At 34.0% G+C, this 21317-nt stretch overlaps 3 protein-coding genes across 6 annotated transcripts; 2 read left to right on the plus strand and 1 right to left on the minus strand.

The window, feature by feature from the left end:
* The first annotated feature begins 637 nt into the window (after positions 1-637).
* Positions 638-3256, plus strand: LOC142531658 (25.3 kDa vesicle transport protein SEC22-1). Its single transcript, XM_075637876.1, has 6 exons — positions 638-836; positions 1239-1450; positions 2037-2197; positions 2325-2471; positions 2571-2647; positions 2957-3256. The coding sequence occupies exons 2-6, from the start codon at positions 1263-1265 to the stop codon at positions 3038-3040; spliced, it is 657 nt and encodes a 218-aa protein (XP_075493991.1). The 5' UTR covers positions 638-836; positions 1239-1262; the 3' UTR covers positions 3041-3256.
* A 7133-nt stretch (positions 3257-10389) lies between these two features.
* On the minus strand, positions 10390-14318 carry LOC142531031 (3-oxoacyl-[acyl-carrier-protein] synthase II, chloroplastic-like). Of its 3 annotated transcripts, none has more exons than XM_075637016.1 (14): positions 14103-14148; positions 13670-14034; positions 13064-13269; positions 12778-12981; positions 12497-12607; positions 12318-12413; positions 12150-12195; positions 11981-12060; positions 11807-11875; positions 11642-11726; positions 11076-11230; positions 10922-11002; positions 10746-10805; positions 10392-10666 (listed from the first exon to the last, which is right to left on the minus strand). In XM_075637016.1, exons 2-14 carry the CDS (start codon positions 14019-14021, stop codon positions 10538-10540), a joined length of 1674 nt encoding a protein of 557 aa, XP_075493131.1. In that variant the 5' UTR covers positions 14022-14034; positions 14103-14148; the 3' UTR covers positions 10392-10537. The 3 variants fall into 3 exon arrangements, with proteins under 3 accessions (XP_075493132.1, XP_075493131.1, XP_075493130.1); XM_075637015.1 differs by lacking the exon at positions 14103-14148 and adding an exon at positions 14192-14318 and having other exon boundaries at positions 10395-10666; XM_075637017.1 differs by lacking the exons at positions 11642-11726; positions 14103-14148 and adding an exon at positions 14192-14318 and having other exon boundaries at positions 10390-10666; positions 11076-11201.
* A 3490-nt stretch (positions 14319-17808) lies between these two features.
* Positions 17809-21092, plus strand: LOC142532022 (zinc finger CCCH domain-containing protein 62-like). Of its 2 annotated transcripts, none has more exons than XM_075638323.1 (9): positions 17809-18197; positions 18460-18575; positions 18858-18972; positions 19063-19124; positions 19378-19429; positions 19741-19852; positions 20065-20163; positions 20252-20379; positions 20555-21092. In XM_075638323.1, the coding sequence occupies exons 1-9, from the start codon at positions 18049-18051 to the stop codon at positions 20913-20915; spliced, it is 1194 nt and encodes a 397-aa protein (XP_075494438.1). In that variant the 5' UTR covers positions 17809-18048; the 3' UTR covers positions 20916-21092. The 2 variants fall into 2 exon arrangements, with proteins under 2 accessions (XP_075494438.1, XP_075494437.1); XM_075638322.1 differs by having other exon boundaries at positions 17810-18197; positions 18457-18575.
* Positions 21093-21317: the final 225 nt, after the last annotated feature.

Raw genomic sequence — 21317 nt, forward strand, 5'->3', positions numbered from 1 at the left:
TTCAATTTTGTAATATTTTAATAAATAGTTTTTTAATTTATATTATTTTTTTAAAGAGGCCAAATACACAAGTATATCAAATTTTGTCTGTAATGGCAAAATAATTTATAGTGTGTCATGTTTCAGCGGTTGCAGTGAAGCAAACTTTTAGTATTGGAGGAAATACATTATATGAGACGTTTTAGCTTAATGCCGAAAAACTTGGAAGCCAATTGTTTGCTCAATGATTGATCAAAAGTCATTACCCAAACACAAGATGTTAAAAGTAATAAGAAAACCAAGACGAAATTTAAGGAACATCCCAAACAATGATGAGAAAAAATACGAATGATTGAACAACGTCACTCTAAAAAATAAAAGTCTAAAGGTAAATGAACTACGTGAACTTTGATTCATCTATCTAGACCTGTCGGGTTAAGGGTTGGGACCGAATCGGGCCCGACCACATATATTGAAGCCCAGTGCAAAAATGATTTGTTCGTAATTAGTGAAAGATTTCTCCATCAATTGTTTTTGTTTTTTAAAGAAAATTTTAATATGAAATTTAAACTATAATAAAATGAAACTCCTGCATTTAAATGTAAGCATTAAAAAATTATCATAATTATAAATAAATACAATTATATTTTATGTTCTTTATTTAATTCTCTGAAACCCTATTTCGATTCAAATGTTACATTTCTCCCGAGTCAAATTTCCGATTATCAGTACAAATCGTTTGAATTTTCAGGCTGAGGATCCATTTCAAATTCACGAATCATCCAATCATTGGGGTTGGATTCAAGATCGGAGATCCCGATTTGCATAGGTCGAGGTCTCACATACGCATGCGATAGGTATTCTGTATTCCATTTTGGGGAATGTTTGCCATTTTTTTGAAAGGGCATTTTGGGATTATGTTTGAATTTCTTGTTTTCGTTGATCTGTATGTACCTTTTGTTGTACTTGTTTTGATCGATTAGTTCAGTACTTTTGGAAATCGGGCGGATTTAGTTTTTAGACATATGAGTGGGTATGCCTCCTATTTGATATGAATGTGTTGTTCTTGTGTTTCGGAATTCGATCCGAATTGATCTGTCTGTGGGATGTGAAGTATTGGGGTTAGTTCTGCTGTTGCGGTTGATTAGGTTTGTCTTTTTATTTATGCACCATTTTTATTCAAGATTAGTGAAGAAAGTGAAAGAAAGGTGAATTAGTTCCTTTTCACATGACTGATTGATCTATTAAATATCTTATAGGTGTGGATCTCTTTAAAAATAAAGATGGTAAAATTGACTATGATTGCTCGTGTTACCGATGGCCTTCCTCTAGCAGAGGGATTGGATGATGGTCGTGATGTTCCAGATGCTGATTATTATAAACAGCAAGTTAAGTCTTTGTTCAAAAACCTCTCAAGGGGCCAGAATGAGCCTTCAAGAATGTCGATTGAGACAGGACCATATGTCTTTCAGTATCCTTTTGGACATTTTGGTTATTTTATGATTTTCTCTCTACTTGTTACCCGCCAAAGTGGTGCATATCTAGGTTTTAATTTGTTACATCATCACGAAAACAATATAAGTTTCAACCATGCCCTGCTTTCATTAACTTTATGTCAGTGCATTATAGAATCTTTGTGTGGAGCCATATGGGATGATCATTTCTCATATTCTTCAATATATGTTTAGAGATTTTGCCAGTGTCCCATGGGTTTTGTGTATGGATGGAAATTAATAATTTCTGTATATTCCATCCATCATTTGGTTATCTATATTGTCTATATTAAAGCAATTGATGGCTTTTGCTCTTTGGTTTCACATAGCAAAATCAGAAACTGCATCAGTTAATTTTAACCCATTACATATAGAAAGAAGCTCTCTGCTGCCAATTTTGTCCCCTTTGTATGCTTATCAGAAAAATAACTTGCTCTTAAGTGGTGATTATATGAATTCCATGAGCACCCTGAGACTCATTATCTTGTTTTTTCTTGTGCAACATATGTTTAAAGCTTTCAACTTATCCCTCTGGACAGTTTTGACCTTAAATTCAATATCCAGTTATATTATTGAAGGGCGTGTTTGCTATTTGACAATGTGTGACCGTGCTTATCCTAAGAAACTCTCTTTTCAATATCTGGAAGACCTCAAGAATGAATTTGAGCGTGTGTATGGAAATCAGATTGAAACTGCTGCTAGACCGTATGCCTTTATCAAATTTGGTGAGTTTATGCATCTCTTCTTTCTCTTTTTTTAACCCCATATTTTAGTAGTTATTTTTGTTCTGGTATACTCAAAATATGATGTGCTTTGTTCTGATCATGCATTGGATGCTTTTGCGTTTGCTAGATACATTTATTCTCAAGACAAAGAAATTATACCAGGATACAAGAACTCAGCGGAACATTTCAAAGTTAAATGACGAACTTTATGAAGTTCACCAAATTATGACTCGCAATGTACAAGAAGTTCTTGGTGTTGGTGAAAAGTTGGACCGTAAGCAATTTTATCTTCTATGTTCTCATTCCTAAGATCTACATTTTTCAAAGAATTTAGATGATTGGCTTACACTATTCTTTTATTATCTATTTGCAGAGGTCAGTCAGATGTCCAGTCGTTTGACATCTGAGTCCCGCATATATGCGGACAAGGCAAAAGATTTGAATCGCCAGGTAAGCTATCCATTTTTTTCTAACTGCCAAAGAATCTGATTTACGGTTCGATAAATGGAATATTACAATTTTCAATTTGTGTAAATGCAATTTTTTTACTGGTAATAAAAGTATTCAATGGAGATCCTTTCACACGTATGCTAAAGAATTGATTCGTTCATGTTATTCTGCTTCAAGAATTAACCTATATGTTCAGATGACAAATTCATCAGTAATGCAACATTGTTGAAATTTTGCCATGGCATTTAAAATTGTGTGAGTTTCACTCAACTGGACTTTTAGAAGTGATTCATTGATCTTCTTCTATAGGCTCTGATTCGGAAATGGGCCCCAGTGGCTATTGTTCTTGGAGTTGTTTTCCTCCTCTTCTGGGTCAAGAACAAGTTATGGTGATTGCTGCATTCATTTTGCAACAAATGAAGACATTCAGTCGTCTGCAAGATCTTTACGGTGACTTGTCTTTTTTGAATTTGTGATGAATGAAATCGATAATGGAATGTCGGAATATGGTTAAGAGACAAATAGTAACGTCTACTTTGTTCAATCATGGATGAGTACACATTTCATCTAATACATCAATTTGTTAATCATGTATTTTGGTGTTCCTTCTTTCCTCAAGTCTTTACCATTGCTGCTTCAAGAAACCAAATTTATATTGTGTATTTTTAGATTCTGCCATAGGAAGCGCTGTTTACACTTCAAAAGATATTAATAACATAGCACTTTATCTTTTAAATTTACACAAAATTACCCGTACACTACTTGACTTCTATGACAAAATTTTGCTTCAACCCCCCAAAATTCAAATGCGATAATTTTGAGTTTTAACAACAGAAATTGTCATGTTTTTCTTTTAAAAACAAGTGGTCATGATTTTTATATAAATAAATATATCATAAAATGTCCAAAGAATCTGATATTCATTTCAAATTCCAATATTAATAGATTATCCATATTCAAGTTTTGCTAGGTCTCTTGTGAGACGGTCTCTCGGTCTCACGAATCTTTATTTGTGAAACGAGTCAATCCTACCGATAATCACAATAAAAAATAATATTCTTAGCATAAAAAATAATATTTTTTTATGGATGACCCAAATAAGAAATTCGTCTCACAAAATACGACTCGTGAGACCGTCTCATACAAGTTTTTGTCCCAAGTTTTAGTTGGAGATACAAAATTTTGGTTATTAGTTGCAATGTACTTACAAATATTGAGAGCACAATTTTTGTTTAACTTTGCGAGAAAATTTGAAATATATTAGGTAAGATTTTTATGTAATTTCACACTATTTACAAAATATAAACAAACAGAAATGAACTTTATGATAACTGTAAAGTAAAAATATTATTTATGTTGTGAAAAAGTAAAAATTTATGGTAAAAAGTAAAAATCTCAAACTCTCAAAATTTACCAAACTACACACTTTATAATATTTTTGTCTCTACTCAATTGTGATTTTCTTCACAAATGAGAGATCTATTTATAGGAAATCTTTACAAATAATCCAAAAATAAAATACATCATTACTTACATCATCACACACTAATTTTCAATATTTACAACTCTTATTTTCAATATTCAAATATTCAACATTCAAATATTCAATACACACATTTTAAATATATTTTTCAACACTCCCCCTTGTGATGATGATCATAATGATTATCTTCATTACGTGTTTTTATACTGCCTCGTTAAAAACCTTACTAGGAAAAACCCAGTGGGATAAAAACCATAGCAAGGGAAAAAGAGTGCAGTCACGTAAACTCCCCCTCATGTTGACACGAACAATTCTTCACAAATTTCGTAGATTGCGCATCCCAATATTATGTATATGCTTTCTGAATATTGACGTAGGAAGCGCCTTTGTGAAGAGATCTGATGAATTTTCACTTGATTGAATGTGACGAACATCAATACATTTATTCTTCTCAAGCTCCTTGGTGAATGCGAAGAACTTAGGATGAATATGTTTAGTTCCGTCGCTTTTTATGTATCCTTCTTTCATTTGAGCAACACATGCAGCATTATCTTCATATATATCACAGGTTTCTCGTCGAATGATAATCCGCATGAGATTTGGATATGTTGGGTCATTGATTTTAACCACACACATTCACGACTTGCTTCATGTAGTGCAATAATATCCGCATGATTTGATGAAGTTGTTACGAGCGTTTGTTTCTGTGAACGCCAAGAAATTGCAGTGCCTCCACGAGTAAAAACATATCCAGTTTGGGAACGTGCCTTGTGTGGATCAGATAAGTATCCAGCATCGGCATAACCAATTATACTTGGATTAGCATCTTTTGAATACAAAAGTCCCAAGTCTGTCGTTCCTCGTAGATAACGGAATATATGTTTAATTCCGTTCCAGTGTATCTTTGTTGGATATGTGCTAAATCTTGCCAACAAATTTACGGCAAAAGATATATCAGGCCTTGTACAATTTGTAAGATACATAAGGGCACCGATAGCACTTAGATATGGTACTTCTGGACCAAGAATATCTTCATCTTCTTCACATGGACGGAATGGATCTTTTTCTATGTTTAATGATCTAACAACCATTGGAGTACTTAAAGGATTTGATTTATCCATATTAAAACGTTTAAGGATCTTTTCTGTATAATTTGTCTGGTAAACAAACATTCCACATTCTTTTTGTTCAATTTGTAAACCCAGACAATACTTGGTTTTTCCAAGATCCTTCATTTCAAATTCTTCCTTCAAGTATGACACAACTTCTTGAATTTCCTTATTCGTTCCAATGATGTTTAAATCATCAACATATACAGCAATAATTACGCATCCGGATGTTGTTTTCTTAATGAAAACACAAGGGCATATTGAATTATTTACATATCCCTTTTTCATCAAGTGATCACTTAGTCGATTATACCACATTCGACCAGATTGCTTTAACCCATATAATGATATTTGTAATTTCACAGAATAACATTCTCTGGGTTTTGAACTTTGTGCTTCAGGCATCTTAAATCCTTCAGGGATTTTCATATATATATTACTATCAAGTGATCCATATAAGTAAGCTGTAACAACATCCATAAGACGCATTTCTAAATTTTCAGATACCGCCAAGCTAATCAAATACCGAAACGTAATTGCATCCATCACGGGAGAATACGTTTCTTCATAATCAATTCCAGGCCTTTGAGAAAAACCTTGTGTAACAAGTCGAGCTTTATATCTCACTATTTCATTTTTCTCATTTCGCTTTCGAATAAAAACCCATTTGTATCCAACAGGTTTTACACCTTCAGGTGTAAGGACTATAGGTCCAAAAACATTACGTTTATTTAGCGAATCCAATTCAACCTGGATGGCTTCTTTCCATTTTATCCAATCCTGCCGATTTTTACATTCACCAAAAGATTTTGGTTCATGATCTTCATTATCATTTATGATGTCGATTGCCACATTATAAGAAAATATATCATCAATTTCTTCTATATCTTTTCGGTTCCATATTTTTTCAGTATTAATGTAATTGATAGAGATTTCATGATTCTCGTCAGTTTGTGGTTCTGACACAATATTTTCATCATCATGTGTTTCTTCAGGAACACCATTCTCTATTTTGTGATCATCATGTGTTTCTTCAGGAACATCATTCTTTATTTTGTGATAATCGTGTTTCTCTGTAAATTTTCTTTTTCGAGAATTTTTATCCTTCGAACCGACTGGCCTTCCACGCTTCAGGCGTTTAATGACATCATGAGTATCTTCAATTTGTTTCTTTGGAATTTCAATTCGAGCAGGGGCATTTGCAGCATGTATATATGATTTAGTTACCCCTTTTGTGTCAGCAAATGCATCTGGTATTTGATTGGCTATTCTTTGCAAGTGTACAATTTGTTGTACATCTTTTTCACATTGTTTTGTTCTTGGATCCAGATGTAACAATGATGATACATGCCATGTAATTTCCTTTTTCGGTATGTTTCTGTTCTCCCCCTAACATTGGGAAGATTTCCTCATTAAAATGACAATCAGCAAAACGTGCTGTGAACACGTCGCCTGTCTGAGGTTCAAGATATCGAATGATTGATGGACTATCATAACCGATATAAATTCCAACCTTTCTTTGAGGTCCCATTTTCTTTCGTTGCGGTGGTGCAATAGGCACATACACCATACATCCAAAAATTCTCAGATGAGAAATGTCTGGTTCTTTACCAAATGCAAGCTGCAATGAGGAGTATTTATGATATGCACTTGGTCTGATGCGAATTAATGAAGCAGCGTGTAAAATTGCATGTCCCCATATAGAAATAGGGAGCTTTGTTTTCATAATCATTGGTCTAGCAATCATTTGCAGACGTTTAATCAATGATTCAGCCAATACATTCTGTGTATGTACATGAGCAACAAGATGCTCAACAATGATTCCCATAGACATACAATAATCATTGAAAGTTTGGGAAGTAAATTCACCAGCATTATCAAGTCTAATTTTCTTGATTGTATAATCGGGAAATTGATTCCTCAATTTTATTATTTGAGCAAGTAATCTTGCAAATGCAACATTTCGAGTTGACAATAAACATACATGTGACCATCTGCTGGAGGCATCAATCAATACCATAAAGTATCTGAATGGTCCACATGGTGGATGGATTGGTCCACAAATATCACCCTGAATACGTTCAAGAAACATTGGTGATTCAGTTTGGAATTTGGCTGGTGATGGTCTTATAATAAGTTTTCCAAGAGAACATGCTTTACATTGAAACTTATTATTCTGAAAGACCTTCTGGTCTTTCAGCGGATGACCATGTGTATTTTCTTTAATTCTTCGCATCATTGTTGAATCAGGATTTCCCAATCGATCATGCCAATTGGTTAATATTGAAGAATTATCAACTATCATGTTTGATTCAATCGGACTTATATGTGTATAATGCAATCCAGTAGGGAGCATTGGTAGTTTTTCAATCACATATTTCTTTCCTGATTTATATGTGATAAGACACATATATTTCTTATTCCCTCCATTCATTGTTTGAGTATCATACCCATGGGAATATATATCATTAAAACTCAACAAATTTCTTTTCGATTGTGGTGAATATAAAGCATCATTGATCAAAAATTTTGTACCATTAGGTAACAAAAATTGTGCTTTACCACATCCTTTAATCAAGTCTACAGGACCTGATATTGTATTCACCGTTGTTTTTGTTGGTTTTAGTTCCAAGAAATATCTTTTATCTCGGAGGATAGTGTGAGTTGTACCACTATCGGGTATGCAAACTTCAGCTTTGCTCATAGCATTTTCCATTTTTTGAACTTCAAAAAAATATGCAATGAAATAAAATTACTGGCAATATATATTTAAATATAACACATATCATAATAAAACATTATATGGATACATGAAAAATAAATTATTGTACATATTCTACCACTATATTGTTCATTTTCAGAGAAATCATTGAGAAAATCTGCAGCATCAATATTGTTCATTTCTATCCCACCAACATATTGATCATTTCCAGAGAAATCATTCATAAAATCACCAGCATCAAAATGAGTTGAATCACTCAAATGGTCACTGCGTTCAGTGAAGTTGGTCTCCTTTTCTTTCCCCTTTAATGATTCTTTATAAAGTTTACAAAGGTGTTCAGGGGCTCGACAAATTTTGGACCAATGTCCTGGAGTACCACATCTGAAATAAGAACTTTCATATCTTTTTGAGTGATTCTCATTAACACTTGTATTCTCATGATGCCTTTTCTGTGGATGGTTTGGGACGCTCTTTTGAGATGAATTATTAAAATAACTATCTCTATTGTTTTCAAAACCACGGCCTCGACCACGACCACGGCCAATTCCACGTCCACGTCCACGTCCACGACCTCGACCTCGACCTCGACCAAAACCTTGTCTTTGAATTTGATTTTGGTTTCCAGGTTTAAATTCATTTTTACTTACAGCATTTACTTCTGGAAATGCTGTTGATTCAGTGGGTCGGGACTGATGATTTCTCATTAATAGCTCGTTGTTTTTTTCTGCCACAAGAAGACAGGCGATGAGTTCAGAATATCTCGCAAATCCACGTACTCTATATTGTTGCTGTAGAGTAATATTTGATGCATGAAACGTGGAAAATGTTTTTTCAAGCATTTCAGATTCTGTGACCTCATGTCCACAAAATTTTAGCTGCGAGATTATTCGATACATCGCTGAATTATAATCGCTGACTTTCTTAAAATCTTGGAATCTTAACATATTCCATTCATCACGGACGGTCGGAAGTATAACTTCTATTATATGTTCAAATCTTTCTTTCAATCCTTTCTACAAAGCCATGTGATCTTTTTCAATTAAATATTCACATTTCAATCCCTCGTCGAGATGTCGACGCAAAAATATAATGGCTTTTGCCTTTTCTTGTGATGTCGATATGCCATTTTCTTTTATTGTCTCACTTAGACCCAATGACTCAAGATGCATTTCTACATCGAGAGTCCATGGCATATAATTTTTTCCCGTGATGTCGAGCGCAACAAATTCGAGCTTTGTCAAATTTGACATGGTGGTACTAAAAAAAATTACGATGCATTTTATTAGTTAATGAATATTGCAATACAAAGTAATAGATAAACAACAAGTACAAGCATTTGTAAAAATAAAGAAAATACACGAGGAGGATATTCTCCGATAAATAAAAGACTCGTGAGTATGATAACCAAAATAATTAAAAATAACCTTGAGAAAGCCATCTTCTTTTTTCTTCGAAAATTTAGCGAAGAATAATTTTTAGAGAAGAAGAGAAAGTTGGAGTGATTGAATGTGTTTATGAGATCATATTTATGGGGCAAAAACTAGCCGTTTTGTTACCGTTTATGACCGTTGGTGTATAAAAAAATAAAGGTATGTATTTGTATAATTTTATGGTAATAATATGGTGTATATAATATTAGACATATTTAAATAATTATGTATATCATATCATATTATTATAATGATGTGTCATAAGATATTTTATTTAAAAATCTTATAGGCTTTTATACTTGTCGTATCCCTTACCGGGAGTGTGGGATGTCGTCTTAACATCCTCCCAGGATTTATAACAAGTTTTTGAAAAAATTATTTTTATTATTTCTAATAACATTATATTATATATTAAATATATACACAATAAATAAATAACAGTAAAATAAATATTATTACTTTTGTTACCTTTTTCTTCTGTTTGGAGCTTGGAAAAGGATGGAGGACTTTTAGAGCTTCGTGCTGATAACGTGTTGTGAAAAAGTAAAAATTTATGGTAAAAAGTAAAAATCTCAAACTCTCAAAATTTACCAAACTACACACTTTATAATATTTTTCTCTCTACTCAATTGTGATTTTCTTCACAAATGAGAGATCTATTTATAGGAAATTTTTACAAATAATCCAAAAATAAAATACATCATTACCTACATCATCACACACTAATTTTCAATATTTACAACTCTTATTTTCAACATTCAAATATTCAACATTCAAATATTCAATACACACATTTTAAATATATTTTTCAACAATTTGAACTTTATTCACTTTATATACACGCGTATATTTTGTGTTTCTATTTTGAAAAATATTTTTAATAAAATATGTTAACAATAAATTTGAAAAAAAAAAATATATATTCTGTAGTTGGTATCCATTATTTCTTTACTATATATTGTGAGTAATTTTAAAAATTAAGTTTTTTCAAGCTAAAAAAAATAAGACATGAGATAAAATATAAAACGATAAGAATCTAACCCACTTGATTTGAAAACTAGAAATAAAAACAAAATAAGATAAAACAAAAATAACTATTTTAGAGTAAAAATTAGAGTTCAGCCACTAGGATTTATTGCAGTGGTATCAGTAACCAAACTTCTTGTATGGGCCAAATAAAATAGAGGAGTTGTGACCTCCAAAGCCAAGTGAATTAGAGAGAGCTACTTTTACGTCTACCCGTTCCCTCTTGGAGCCAACGAGTATGTTTGCATCCTGAGGAAGGAGCAGCATTTCATTAGTGTATCACATCAGAGAAAAGTCGTGGGGAATGGGCGAAAAAACGAATACATACCACACCCTCATCTGGGTATTCAAGGTTGATATTTGGATGGATCCACCCAGTCTGTATGGCCTGTATGCATCACAAGAAGGACATCGGTCATATGACCTGATTGTTCGGCCAGTAAAAAGACAAACTTTATAGGATAAAACACACTCCCCTAACAAGTTTGTTCATTGCCAAACTACCTTAACTGTCGCCACAGCTTCCACAGCACCAGCAGCCCCCAATAGGTGACCAAGCATACATTTTGTGGAGTTTATCCGCAGCTGAAAATTTCAGATTTTAAAGCATTATCAACATACTTTAATAATTGACCAGATTCGGATCTTCTGAGTTGACCTCAGTATTTTGTCCAAAACATCGGAGGATAGCTTGATATTCTTTCAAGTCGGCTGATGGTGTCGAGGTAGCATGAGCATTTATATAGTTGATGTCTTCTCTAGCTACCCCCGACTGCGCCAAGGCCTTCTCCATGCAAAGAACAATTCCCGTCCCTTTAATTATCAAGAACAAGATTGTCTTTCATTCAACAAAAAACAGCTATTGAATCATGCTCACAAGTTCACAGAATATTGGATAACAAAATTAAATCCAGTAGGCTTGCTTATTTTCAAAGCGGGATGTTTTTATAATCTAAACAACATAAGAACTTAATACTCAGGTTAAGGGAGAAGTAGGGGATATTAGCAGCACATATCATGAAAACCAGTAAGCACGTATGCTCAAAATTTCAAGTTTCTAACTATTCATAATCTTGTTTCCTTCTTCAAATGACCTATTCTCAAGGGCTCAAATGTGCCTTTTGTCTCAATTAATAACCTGACATGTTTTCAGTCAATAATTGTTATAACCGTGCAAAACATCAAATCTAGAAATTATTGAACTCAAGGAAGACAAATGTCAACCATCAGGATGAGGCTCAGTTGCATGATATGCATCACAAGTGAAGCCTCCACCCAGAAACTCTGCATAGATAGTTGCATCCCTCCGCTACAATAAAGACAATTTCTTCTTGTTGGAGTCCAATTCCATTTGGGTATCTGCGGCTATTTAATTTCAAAGAAGCATACCTTGGCATGCTCTAGTTCTTCGAGGAGCAGCACTCCAGCCCCTTCTCCCATTACAAATCCATCACGTTGCTTCCTCCATTACAACATGAAACTTCATATCAGAGTTGAACTAAGGATCCGAGTTTTAGTGAATTCACTGCAACACATTTGAAAAAGATAAAACTGACTGAATACCATATCCCAGGGACGAGAAGCTTTAGTTGGATCTTCATTCCTCTGAGACAGTGATCCACAAGCTATAAATCCTCCTAATCCTGCAATTTAGTCATAATTTCAGGACAATCAATGCATGTCGTATGGGGAACATATGAAAATATTTAATGTTATTTAGATTGAATCTTACCTATGGGAATAATTGCTGCATCAGAGCCTCCACAAAGCATCATATCCTTCAAGATGCAGTGTACTTGGATTAAACCAAGGCATGGGTTCAAACATAAATACATAACATTGGGAAAAAAATGAAATATAGAAGAAAGCTTAGTTGTGCCAAATATGGGCAGTCACTTACTGTTTCACCTCTTATAATATGATTTGCCGCACTTAGTATACAAAAGTTGCCCGTCGCACAAGCTGTAGATATGGAGTAATTTGGACCCATCCAGCCCTATATTTAAGCATTAAGGCTGTTGCTCAAACTTTGGACGAATGACTTGTGATTTATCCATGACAAAACTGAATCGAACTTACCAAATCCATTGCAAGAAGGGCAGAACCCATATTAGTTGTAGCGAAAGGTATACTAAAAGGGTTCATCTTCTTGTGTGACACCTGTAAAGCTTCTACACCATCCGTAAAAACCTGTTCGAAACATAGCCAATACGTTAAAGAAGTGACAACAGCAACAACTTATATAAACATTGAATCTTTAGATATAGGCAAGTTCAGAATGTTTCATTCTTGTCACTTTAAAAGACGTAATAAAAGTACTGACAAATTTCATGAGTCTACAGACTTCATATCATGAATACCTTTAGGCCCCCAAGAGCGGACCCAATTATGACACCGCATTTAGCTTTGTCTAGCTCAGTCATGACCTCTTCCGTAATGCCACCATCTGCCAAAGCTTTTTTCCCAGCCTTGATCAAGTAGAGCATATAATTATCAGCCCTCTTTGAAAGCTTTTGGGAGACCCATCCATTGGATGAGAAATTCTTTATTTCTCCCGCAATCCGCTGTTGTGAAGAAGATGTCAAGGTTCGTACCTATAGCCCTTTGGAAAGACAATGTTTGCAATAAGAACAGTTAAGATCATACCGTGGGGAATTCTGAACAGTCAAATGCCTCGATCTGGCTAATCCCACTAATACCTTCAAGAAGATTATTATAAAATTCATCCACATCTTGTCCAAGTGAAGATACGACGCCGAGTCCTGTAACAACCACCCTCCTTTTCTTTGTAAGGACTAACTTATCTGTTGCAACTTGCTTCACCTGTTGTACAGCAGCTGCCATGGTTTTGCCTAGTGTAGAAATATATCCATTCAGAGCTCACCACATTACAAAATTGTATAACAGGTACATATGGGAAAAATTCATTAATTATTGTAATCAAGAACTCTTAGCATTCACGGACCAACTATTTTCAAAAAGAAAAAAATGCATTCTTCTTAACTCATGCAATTTCACAGCATCAATTACAAGTGATGGATCAAACAAATCTCCTTGATCTTAACAGGAGTGAATTGACTTGAGGATTCTCAGAACTTATCCAAACAAATACACTTATGCTGGGGAACTGGCTTTTAAGTCACTTCAAACTTCTTCAGGATTCCACGCAAACAATTAAAATTACTGGAACATTCATAAATACAATTCTCAATGCAACAATCAGGAAAAATCAAGTCACAAACAAGTTATTACCAGAACGAGAAGATTTACTCAACCTCCTCTGCTTGTGACTAATTGGCACAGCCTTGGATCCAAACAAAGAAAAAGAAGAAGAAATCCCCTGCGAGTTATTGTACTCTTCACAGGGCTTAAAAGGACAGAAACTCATCAAACTTCGTATCTTATAACCACAGAAAGAAGACAACGAGCTCCCACCATTTTTGCTCTCAAAATTTCTCCTTCTAGCTGTGTTACTAAACTTCTTTGAGCTCCGTGCAAATTCTGCCGACTTGGGAATACGCTCCTTTTCGCTTGGTTCATTCATGCATGTTGTTGCTACCAGCCATGTACAGAGTGGAGATGCAAAAGAGGCAGTCATCACCATCTGATAAATTCAGCTGCGCGAGAACGGAAAAAAGATTCAATCTTTAGTGAAAATGAAAAGGCCCTGATGGATAGAACTTACCTTTCAGTGGAAGAAATTTAATCAAGAATATAGTTTACAATAAATCAAGATCAGAACAAATTTTTACACATTAAAAAACTGAAACTCACACAAATATGAAGCCCTTAAATTCAGTTGTTTTAGCAGAAGCACGGCAGGAAGAAATATTTTGATCGGTAGTTTGTTACGCAACAGACATAGCGAAAAACTCACAACGAAATACGGGTTTTAACAGTGTGTGAGTTTAGTGAGAGCCATTAAATTAAACAAATTCTAAATATGAATTGTCTCTTGCCTTGAAAAAGACATTCAATGGTATATTCTTGAAAAGCTTGGAATATGACACCAAACACCATTAATATTTTCTCGAATTTTTGCATTTGATCACTAATAAAATTAAACAAACCACAAAATTTGTTTGCTAGAATATGCTTTTGTCTCGGTGGAAGCGTCGACAGTGGAGTCAAAATGCATTTTTGAAACCATATGGTTGAAAAGCACGAAAAAATTGTATGTTCTATATCAAAGTTTATTAAAGAAAATGAAATCATTTTTGTTAAAATAAATGCTCAACGAGTCAATTTCTGACTTGAGTTTTAATTATCATAATTTCCGCGAGTCTAATAGATCATGAAATTCATTAAGAAGTATACTGCATATACTAAATATGTTCCTAGTGGATTCAGCAACATAAAACAAGGATAAATGGCGCTCGAGTTTGAGACTATCATCTGTTATGAAATCGTCATATTTCATTGATAAAGACACGATGATATCCATTCATACATAGGAATGATCATTTGATGAGGCATTGAACAACTCTTCATCAGACTTTCTAAGTGGTTATCACTTATCGAGTAGATTAGTCTATGGTTATGGTTGTATAGCATTAGTCATTTGATTCGGACAACATAGAGGCTCTGCGTACTAACATGCACTTTGATTTGTTTGCCGACTCCATTGAAGGTCATCAAGTGGCGACGTTGCATGTAGTTTCGAAATACATAGAAGACAATGCACTGCAGTCAGGGATTCATCGCTCGACTATATGTGAAGATATCATATCTGATCTGATGAGTTAATAGTACAAGGAGTCTATGACTAGAGCATGTCATGTGCTTTAAGGAAATGTGTTTTCTTAGCTGCACAAACGATTTCACTATTATTATTCAAATATACATCATATTATTATCGATTTCATTTGCAACTCTCAATATACCAAGGATTTCATATTTTCGAGATATACGAGTTGAAGGGATCATACTGTACGCTAATTATAACTTACTGGTTCTTGCACACTATATCTGGGATACCTAGGTGATCGTGAGCAATGTCACTAGACGCTTTTACCATGTGCACTTAGACTTGAGTTATGATGTTTTTGATCAAGTGGTTAATGAAAAGAATGATGTTAATTAGCGTAAGTAATAAAAAATGTTGTTCTGAATCACATGAAGTTGTGAACAATGGTTAGTTATATCTCTAAGCTATTGAGGGTCACACTGGTATTGAATTATGTGTTTCTGTTGAGATAATCAAATTCAAGAAGTTGAATTTGATGACTACAGTTTGATGAAAATCAATCTACAGATTGGTTTTAGATTAGATTATAATATTAGAATTTGTGGAAGTTAGTTAACTGCTAATTAACTAAGAAGAGTGAAACTGTATGTTTCAGTGAAAGAGTTTACAAAACTGAAAGCTTCCAAAAACGGATCAGTAGAAAATTTTTATATTCGATATTTTCTTTTTTCATTATATGAACGAGATTTGTATCATCGATAGATCGAAGCTGTCTGATCGTCAATTGGTGTTATAACGAGTTCGAATTATTTATTTAGTGAATTTAAAATTTAGAATATACTAATTAAATAATATATTAGTATTGACTACTAAATATAAGATTCTCATGAAATATCTTAGAAGAGTCTAGAATTAATTAATTCACTTATAATTAATTAAAAATTAATGGTGGTTATTTATATATATATATATATATATATAAAATACATTATCAAGATTTGATCATACATAGTATTTTAAAAATGAAAAATAACATATTAAAGTTTTAAATAATGAAAATACAGAATCTTGACAAAAAGGAGAATCTTGGTAGAATTTGAATGTTGTTCTTATTAAATACAATTGACAAAACAAAAATTGCACACAAGCTTTGTTCACCCAAAATTTTGCCCACCAAAATTTGATAACGCAATAAGATCCTCTAACTCCCTCATTTGAGATTTTCAGCCACCACCCTCGGAGGAAGCACACAGCCTAGCCACCAGAGCACCCCCACTTGCTTGGAAGAATTATTATTAAAAATTAAACGTATAAAATATGATATATAAATAAAATACAATAAATCATTTATAAAAAATTTGATTCGTCTTTTTTTTTTTTGAAAACACAACTCTTAAGAACGATAAACGATTAAAATAATTTATTATTGATTTTTTAAAATTAAAAAAGAGATGAATCTAATTTTTGTGTGTGATTTATTGTATTTTGTTTATACATCATGTTTAGTGCATTTTTTTTTTTGATATTTCATGTAAAACGATGCTTGTTTGAGTAACATGTATTTAACAAAAACTTGTGTGAGACGGTCTCACGGGTCGTATTTTGTGACACGGATCTCTTATTTGGGTCATCCATGAAAAATATTACTTTTTATTGTGAATATCGGTAGAGTTGACCCGTCTCACAGATAAAATTCGTAAGACCGTCTCACAAGAGACATACTCCGTGTAGTAATATTTAATATAAGACACTAAGTGGAGCAAATGATTCCTTAGGGTGAGAGAATACAAGCATGCACATGTTTTAACCAACAAACCAGTGTTTGTTAGGAAAATGTGTTATTTCATAAGTCAGACAAGAAAATAAATTGTACGAACATATTGCGAGTATTATCAACTCTTAATGACCAAATAGATTCTCATATTCAATTTCTAATTTGTTCATCGTTCTTCATCCTTTCTGCCTTATTGCATTATAATCTCGAATTTTGAAGTTGTAGCGTTAAACTGTAGAAATTTCTATGATATGGAAACTTAAATTTGGATTTTAAAGAAATCAGTAATTAAATTCGAGCAGAAGGTTGGGGCAGAAATCAATACTTAAATTCTCCAATCACGAACATTTTTTGGGTTTTTTATATTCAACTCACGTGTATTTGACACTTATCTTCTTGATATTTTATAATTTTCGCACAAAACCATTTTTTTTCAAACATCAATATTTGTACTTGTTTCAAAGATTAGGGCTATATGGTAAATACATGCATCTCTCCCAGGGGTGTCAAAAATAAACTCGACTCGCCAACTTGACCCAAGTCGAAAAAAAAAAAAAAAAACAAAACTAGGTTAAGGTTGAGAGTTTTCGGGTTCGAGTCAAATTGGGTTGAACCCAAAATCTGACCCCAAACAAATAATTGGGGTTTGACACTCCTTTCTCACATAGGAACGTAAACAAATCACACTATTCGTGAGTAGCTCGTCAGTCAAAACTTGACTCGAGCAAGAGCTTGCTCGAATCTTTAGTCTAGTCGATCTCGAGTTTTACATGTGCGAGATATTCGATTTTATATATACATTTATTTATTATTATTTATTTAGAATTAAAATATAACTTAAATCGAGCTTTTGAACTCGAATAACTTGATATATTCTCGAATCGAGTCTTGACAAATATACTAAATTATTTTTCAGTCGTGCTCCCGACTCGATTGTACTCCCAAGTATGATATTCGAGCTCTGGCCTCAATTGCACCTAGATTCTCGCCAATACTCTGATTCACCCGAGGCCAATTAAAGGCCCAAATTTTGTTCATAATTCCGTCTGCCAACGGATACCTTTTCAAATACAGAGACCGATTCAAAAAAAACAAGAAGCTGAAAGGTGAAACCCCAAAATCTCGCAAATAAAACAACCTTTGAAGCTGTCTCAGAATTCATAGAAAACAATGGAAGTTTCTGAGCAGCAAATGCACTATGAATCCGATACTGATGGATACGATTCTGACGATACACAGGACGACCCGAGTTTCGATGTTCTTGAGGAGACTCGATTAAACTTCTCAAATTTCTCCATCAAGAAAAAGATGAAAGCCCAGTAAGCAAACGAGTTATTTTGTGGAAACCCACCAGTGAATTTTGTTTCTTTATGTGGATTCTGATTAGATGCGTGACACACACATACCCGTTCTGAAACGAGGGCTGATTTTCAATCTCAGAATATTTTTTGCTGAATTATTATGTGGGAAATGACGTTTTATTAATTTTGAGGTGTATGCTGCTTAAAATATTTATTTTTAGACCTTGACATCATTTTCCTGAAAGAATGTTTATGCGGGCATGCCTTGTTTTCGTAGCAGCTTGAAGGGAGCGAATGAAAAGAACGGGGAAGACCCTGACTTGATAACAAAGGTTGGACCCGATCTTTCTGAGCAAGACTACAAAACTTATGAAACTGTTCAGAAAATTATTGAAGGTTTGATCCGAAATCCAATAAGATCGATTGTTTTCTTTAGTTGTGTGGTTTACACATTGCCAGATTCAAGATTTTGGATGAACGGAAGTGACTTCTTGTATTTTGGAGATAAAAGTTACATTTTTTTGAGAAATTACACATAATATGATAGTTTTCATTCTTTATGTCATTATGTACATATGTACGATCTTCCTAGTTAGACTAAGTAAAATTTCGCATCACAACCTCCAGTTCTTGTATGGCAAAGGCTGTATTTTGTAGCTGTTTTTGTTATACTTTCAGGGGGTGAGATGCAGAAACTGAAAGTGGATCAGTGCAAGATTTATCTAAGGAAACATGGATTAAGATTAAGCGGCAATAAAGACACACTAATTCAGAGGATTAAAGAGCATATCGAGTAATATACTTTTCCTGTTGTTAAACTTTACTATAAAAGGTTCTTGTTCCTTCGGATTCAATCATTTCATTGCTTGTGCGCACATATCAGTATCGTCAACGGTGGTGGAGAGAGTATTTATCCAGCATCTAGTTTTCTTCTCAATTGCAAAGGTATTTCTTTGTATGCTTTTTGAACTGAGAGTTTTATGCCTAATAGTTTGTGATTCAAGAACTCGTGATAAATGATACCAATTTAATTGAGGGCCGAATCAACGTGTATGAAATTTAAATTTCAAAGAAAAGATACTAATTGTTTGGGAATTGTGATTGCATTGCTCTCCCTCTACTGAGTCTGTCTTCGCTCATATGCTTTCCATCTTCGGTTTTACCTTTTCCAATCAAATATTAAGTCCAAATTCTGCAGGTGATGCATGCATGGGAGATGTGGTTATGTTTGAACAGAATGTGTATGAACTGTAAGTATTTCGACCCACTCCCACTTGACAACTATCTTTGTCTAGTGAAGCTATTTACCTCTACAGAGCCTGTAGTATCTTTTTCCAGAGATGAGCACAATTGCATCTGATAAAGACACTAAAATTGATGCATTTTCTTCTTTACCCGCAGTCTTAGGAATCTCCAGTCGAGGGACGACAATGATATTTTCTTCCAAAACATTGAAAAAATAGATTAGTAGATTTTGAACTAAAAAGTCGAGTTTAAATAATTGCTCATGAATGGGTAATTTGTTATATATGGGTGTTCTTATATATCTTTCATGGCTCAGATTCAACATCGCATCTCGAGGTGGGAATGGCACCCCTTGTGGTACACAGGTAGTCGCGGGTCGGATTGTCAAGGAGAGCTACGGTGCCGCCAAACAGCAACACACATTTACGGTAGGTTAAAAACTATGCATAATCAGCTCCCACTAATTACACTTCCTCGTTTTTGCCAATACAATTGAAACTTCCAAATATTCATTCAAGAAGCTTAAGTATATTATGACTGATTCATTTGGATTCCGACTATAGATTATGCATCACTTTTATGTATATTTCTTTCTTTTCCAATTCGATGAAAATGAACTTAAATTTTTGGTTTTGAGCAGATCGAAGTGTTGTGGAGCAAAGGAGAGAAACCACTGCCTCCACTTCATCCCCTTCTCATTAAAGGCAGGAACCTTTACAGGTTGAAAACCTTGAGACAGGTTTGTGTTGAGTCGAAATGTTTCTTCTATTCATATGTCATCGCATTGTGTAATACGTGTGCTACCTTTTGCTTTTGTTGCGCGTCAGAAATGGGAAGACGAAGGGGAAAGGCATAAAATATTGTTGGAAAAGCATACTAGAGGAGGTACTGCTCGCTTGAATAGGGAAGCACGAATACAAAAGAAGGAACTACACAAAACACAGAAATTGAATAGGTATGGTATCTACGCAAATAAAGTTATTGATGATCCACATAGTAGTTTCTAAACAAATGAGTTTGGAAGAGAAGTATAAACATTTCTAGAATGGGGTGGTCATACCGCATTCCTTTAAACCTGCAACACTAGAAAATTATTTCTCAATAACTTGTGAACTTCTCTTTTATATTAGGGAAATAGGAAAGGAAAACCGGAACAGAAATCGGGAACTCGAGCAAAAGGGGAAGCGTGAGGAGAGTCGAAACAAACAGCATAAGGACTACAGTTCTGCAAATTGTCACATCCTAGGGCCATTTCCAAGGCAATATTGTGAAGAAATTTGGAGGCCAAGCAATAATACAAGTCCATTTCATGCCCAATCTCTTACGATCCGCAATCCTCCAAGCTATTCCCAGCAAAATCATGCTTATCATAATCAGGTGAGCTCTACTGCAGTTGGGAATCCTTTAGTTCATGAACAAAAGCAAGCGTGTCGATATTATCCTCAAGGAAGGTGCTATTTTGGTGATAGGTGTAGGTATTTGCACAAGTAATTTAAACCGAAAAAGGGTATGGAGTTTGAAGCAAGAAAAATCATTTCAAATGAAATTGAGACAACATCAATGGAATTCTCGAGGATTATGATCACTTGCACGGTTGCCATAAGTTACTTGTGTCAATTGTGAGATGCATATATTTCTGCATACATTCTTTTTGAGATCTTTCAAATACCAACTCTCTATCTATACTATCCATGCTATACCGTAATCGACACCTCTATATACTAACTACTTTTCTTGTCCGAACATGTATCAAATTTTCTCTCCCAACTACCCTTTTACACCATAGTGCCACTATTTTTAAAACTACATAGTTTTTGTGAATAATAAAACTCTACCTAGGACATATATATATATATTATTTGTATATTTTAATGATAATTAAATTAAAAATCG

This window comes from Primulina tabacum, chromosome 17, assembly GCF_025594145.1.
Source record: "Primulina tabacum isolate GXHZ01 chromosome 17, ASM2559414v2, whole genome shotgun sequence".
Taxonomy (NCBI): Eukaryota; Viridiplantae; Streptophyta; class Magnoliopsida; order Lamiales; family Gesneriaceae; genus Primulina; species Primulina tabacum.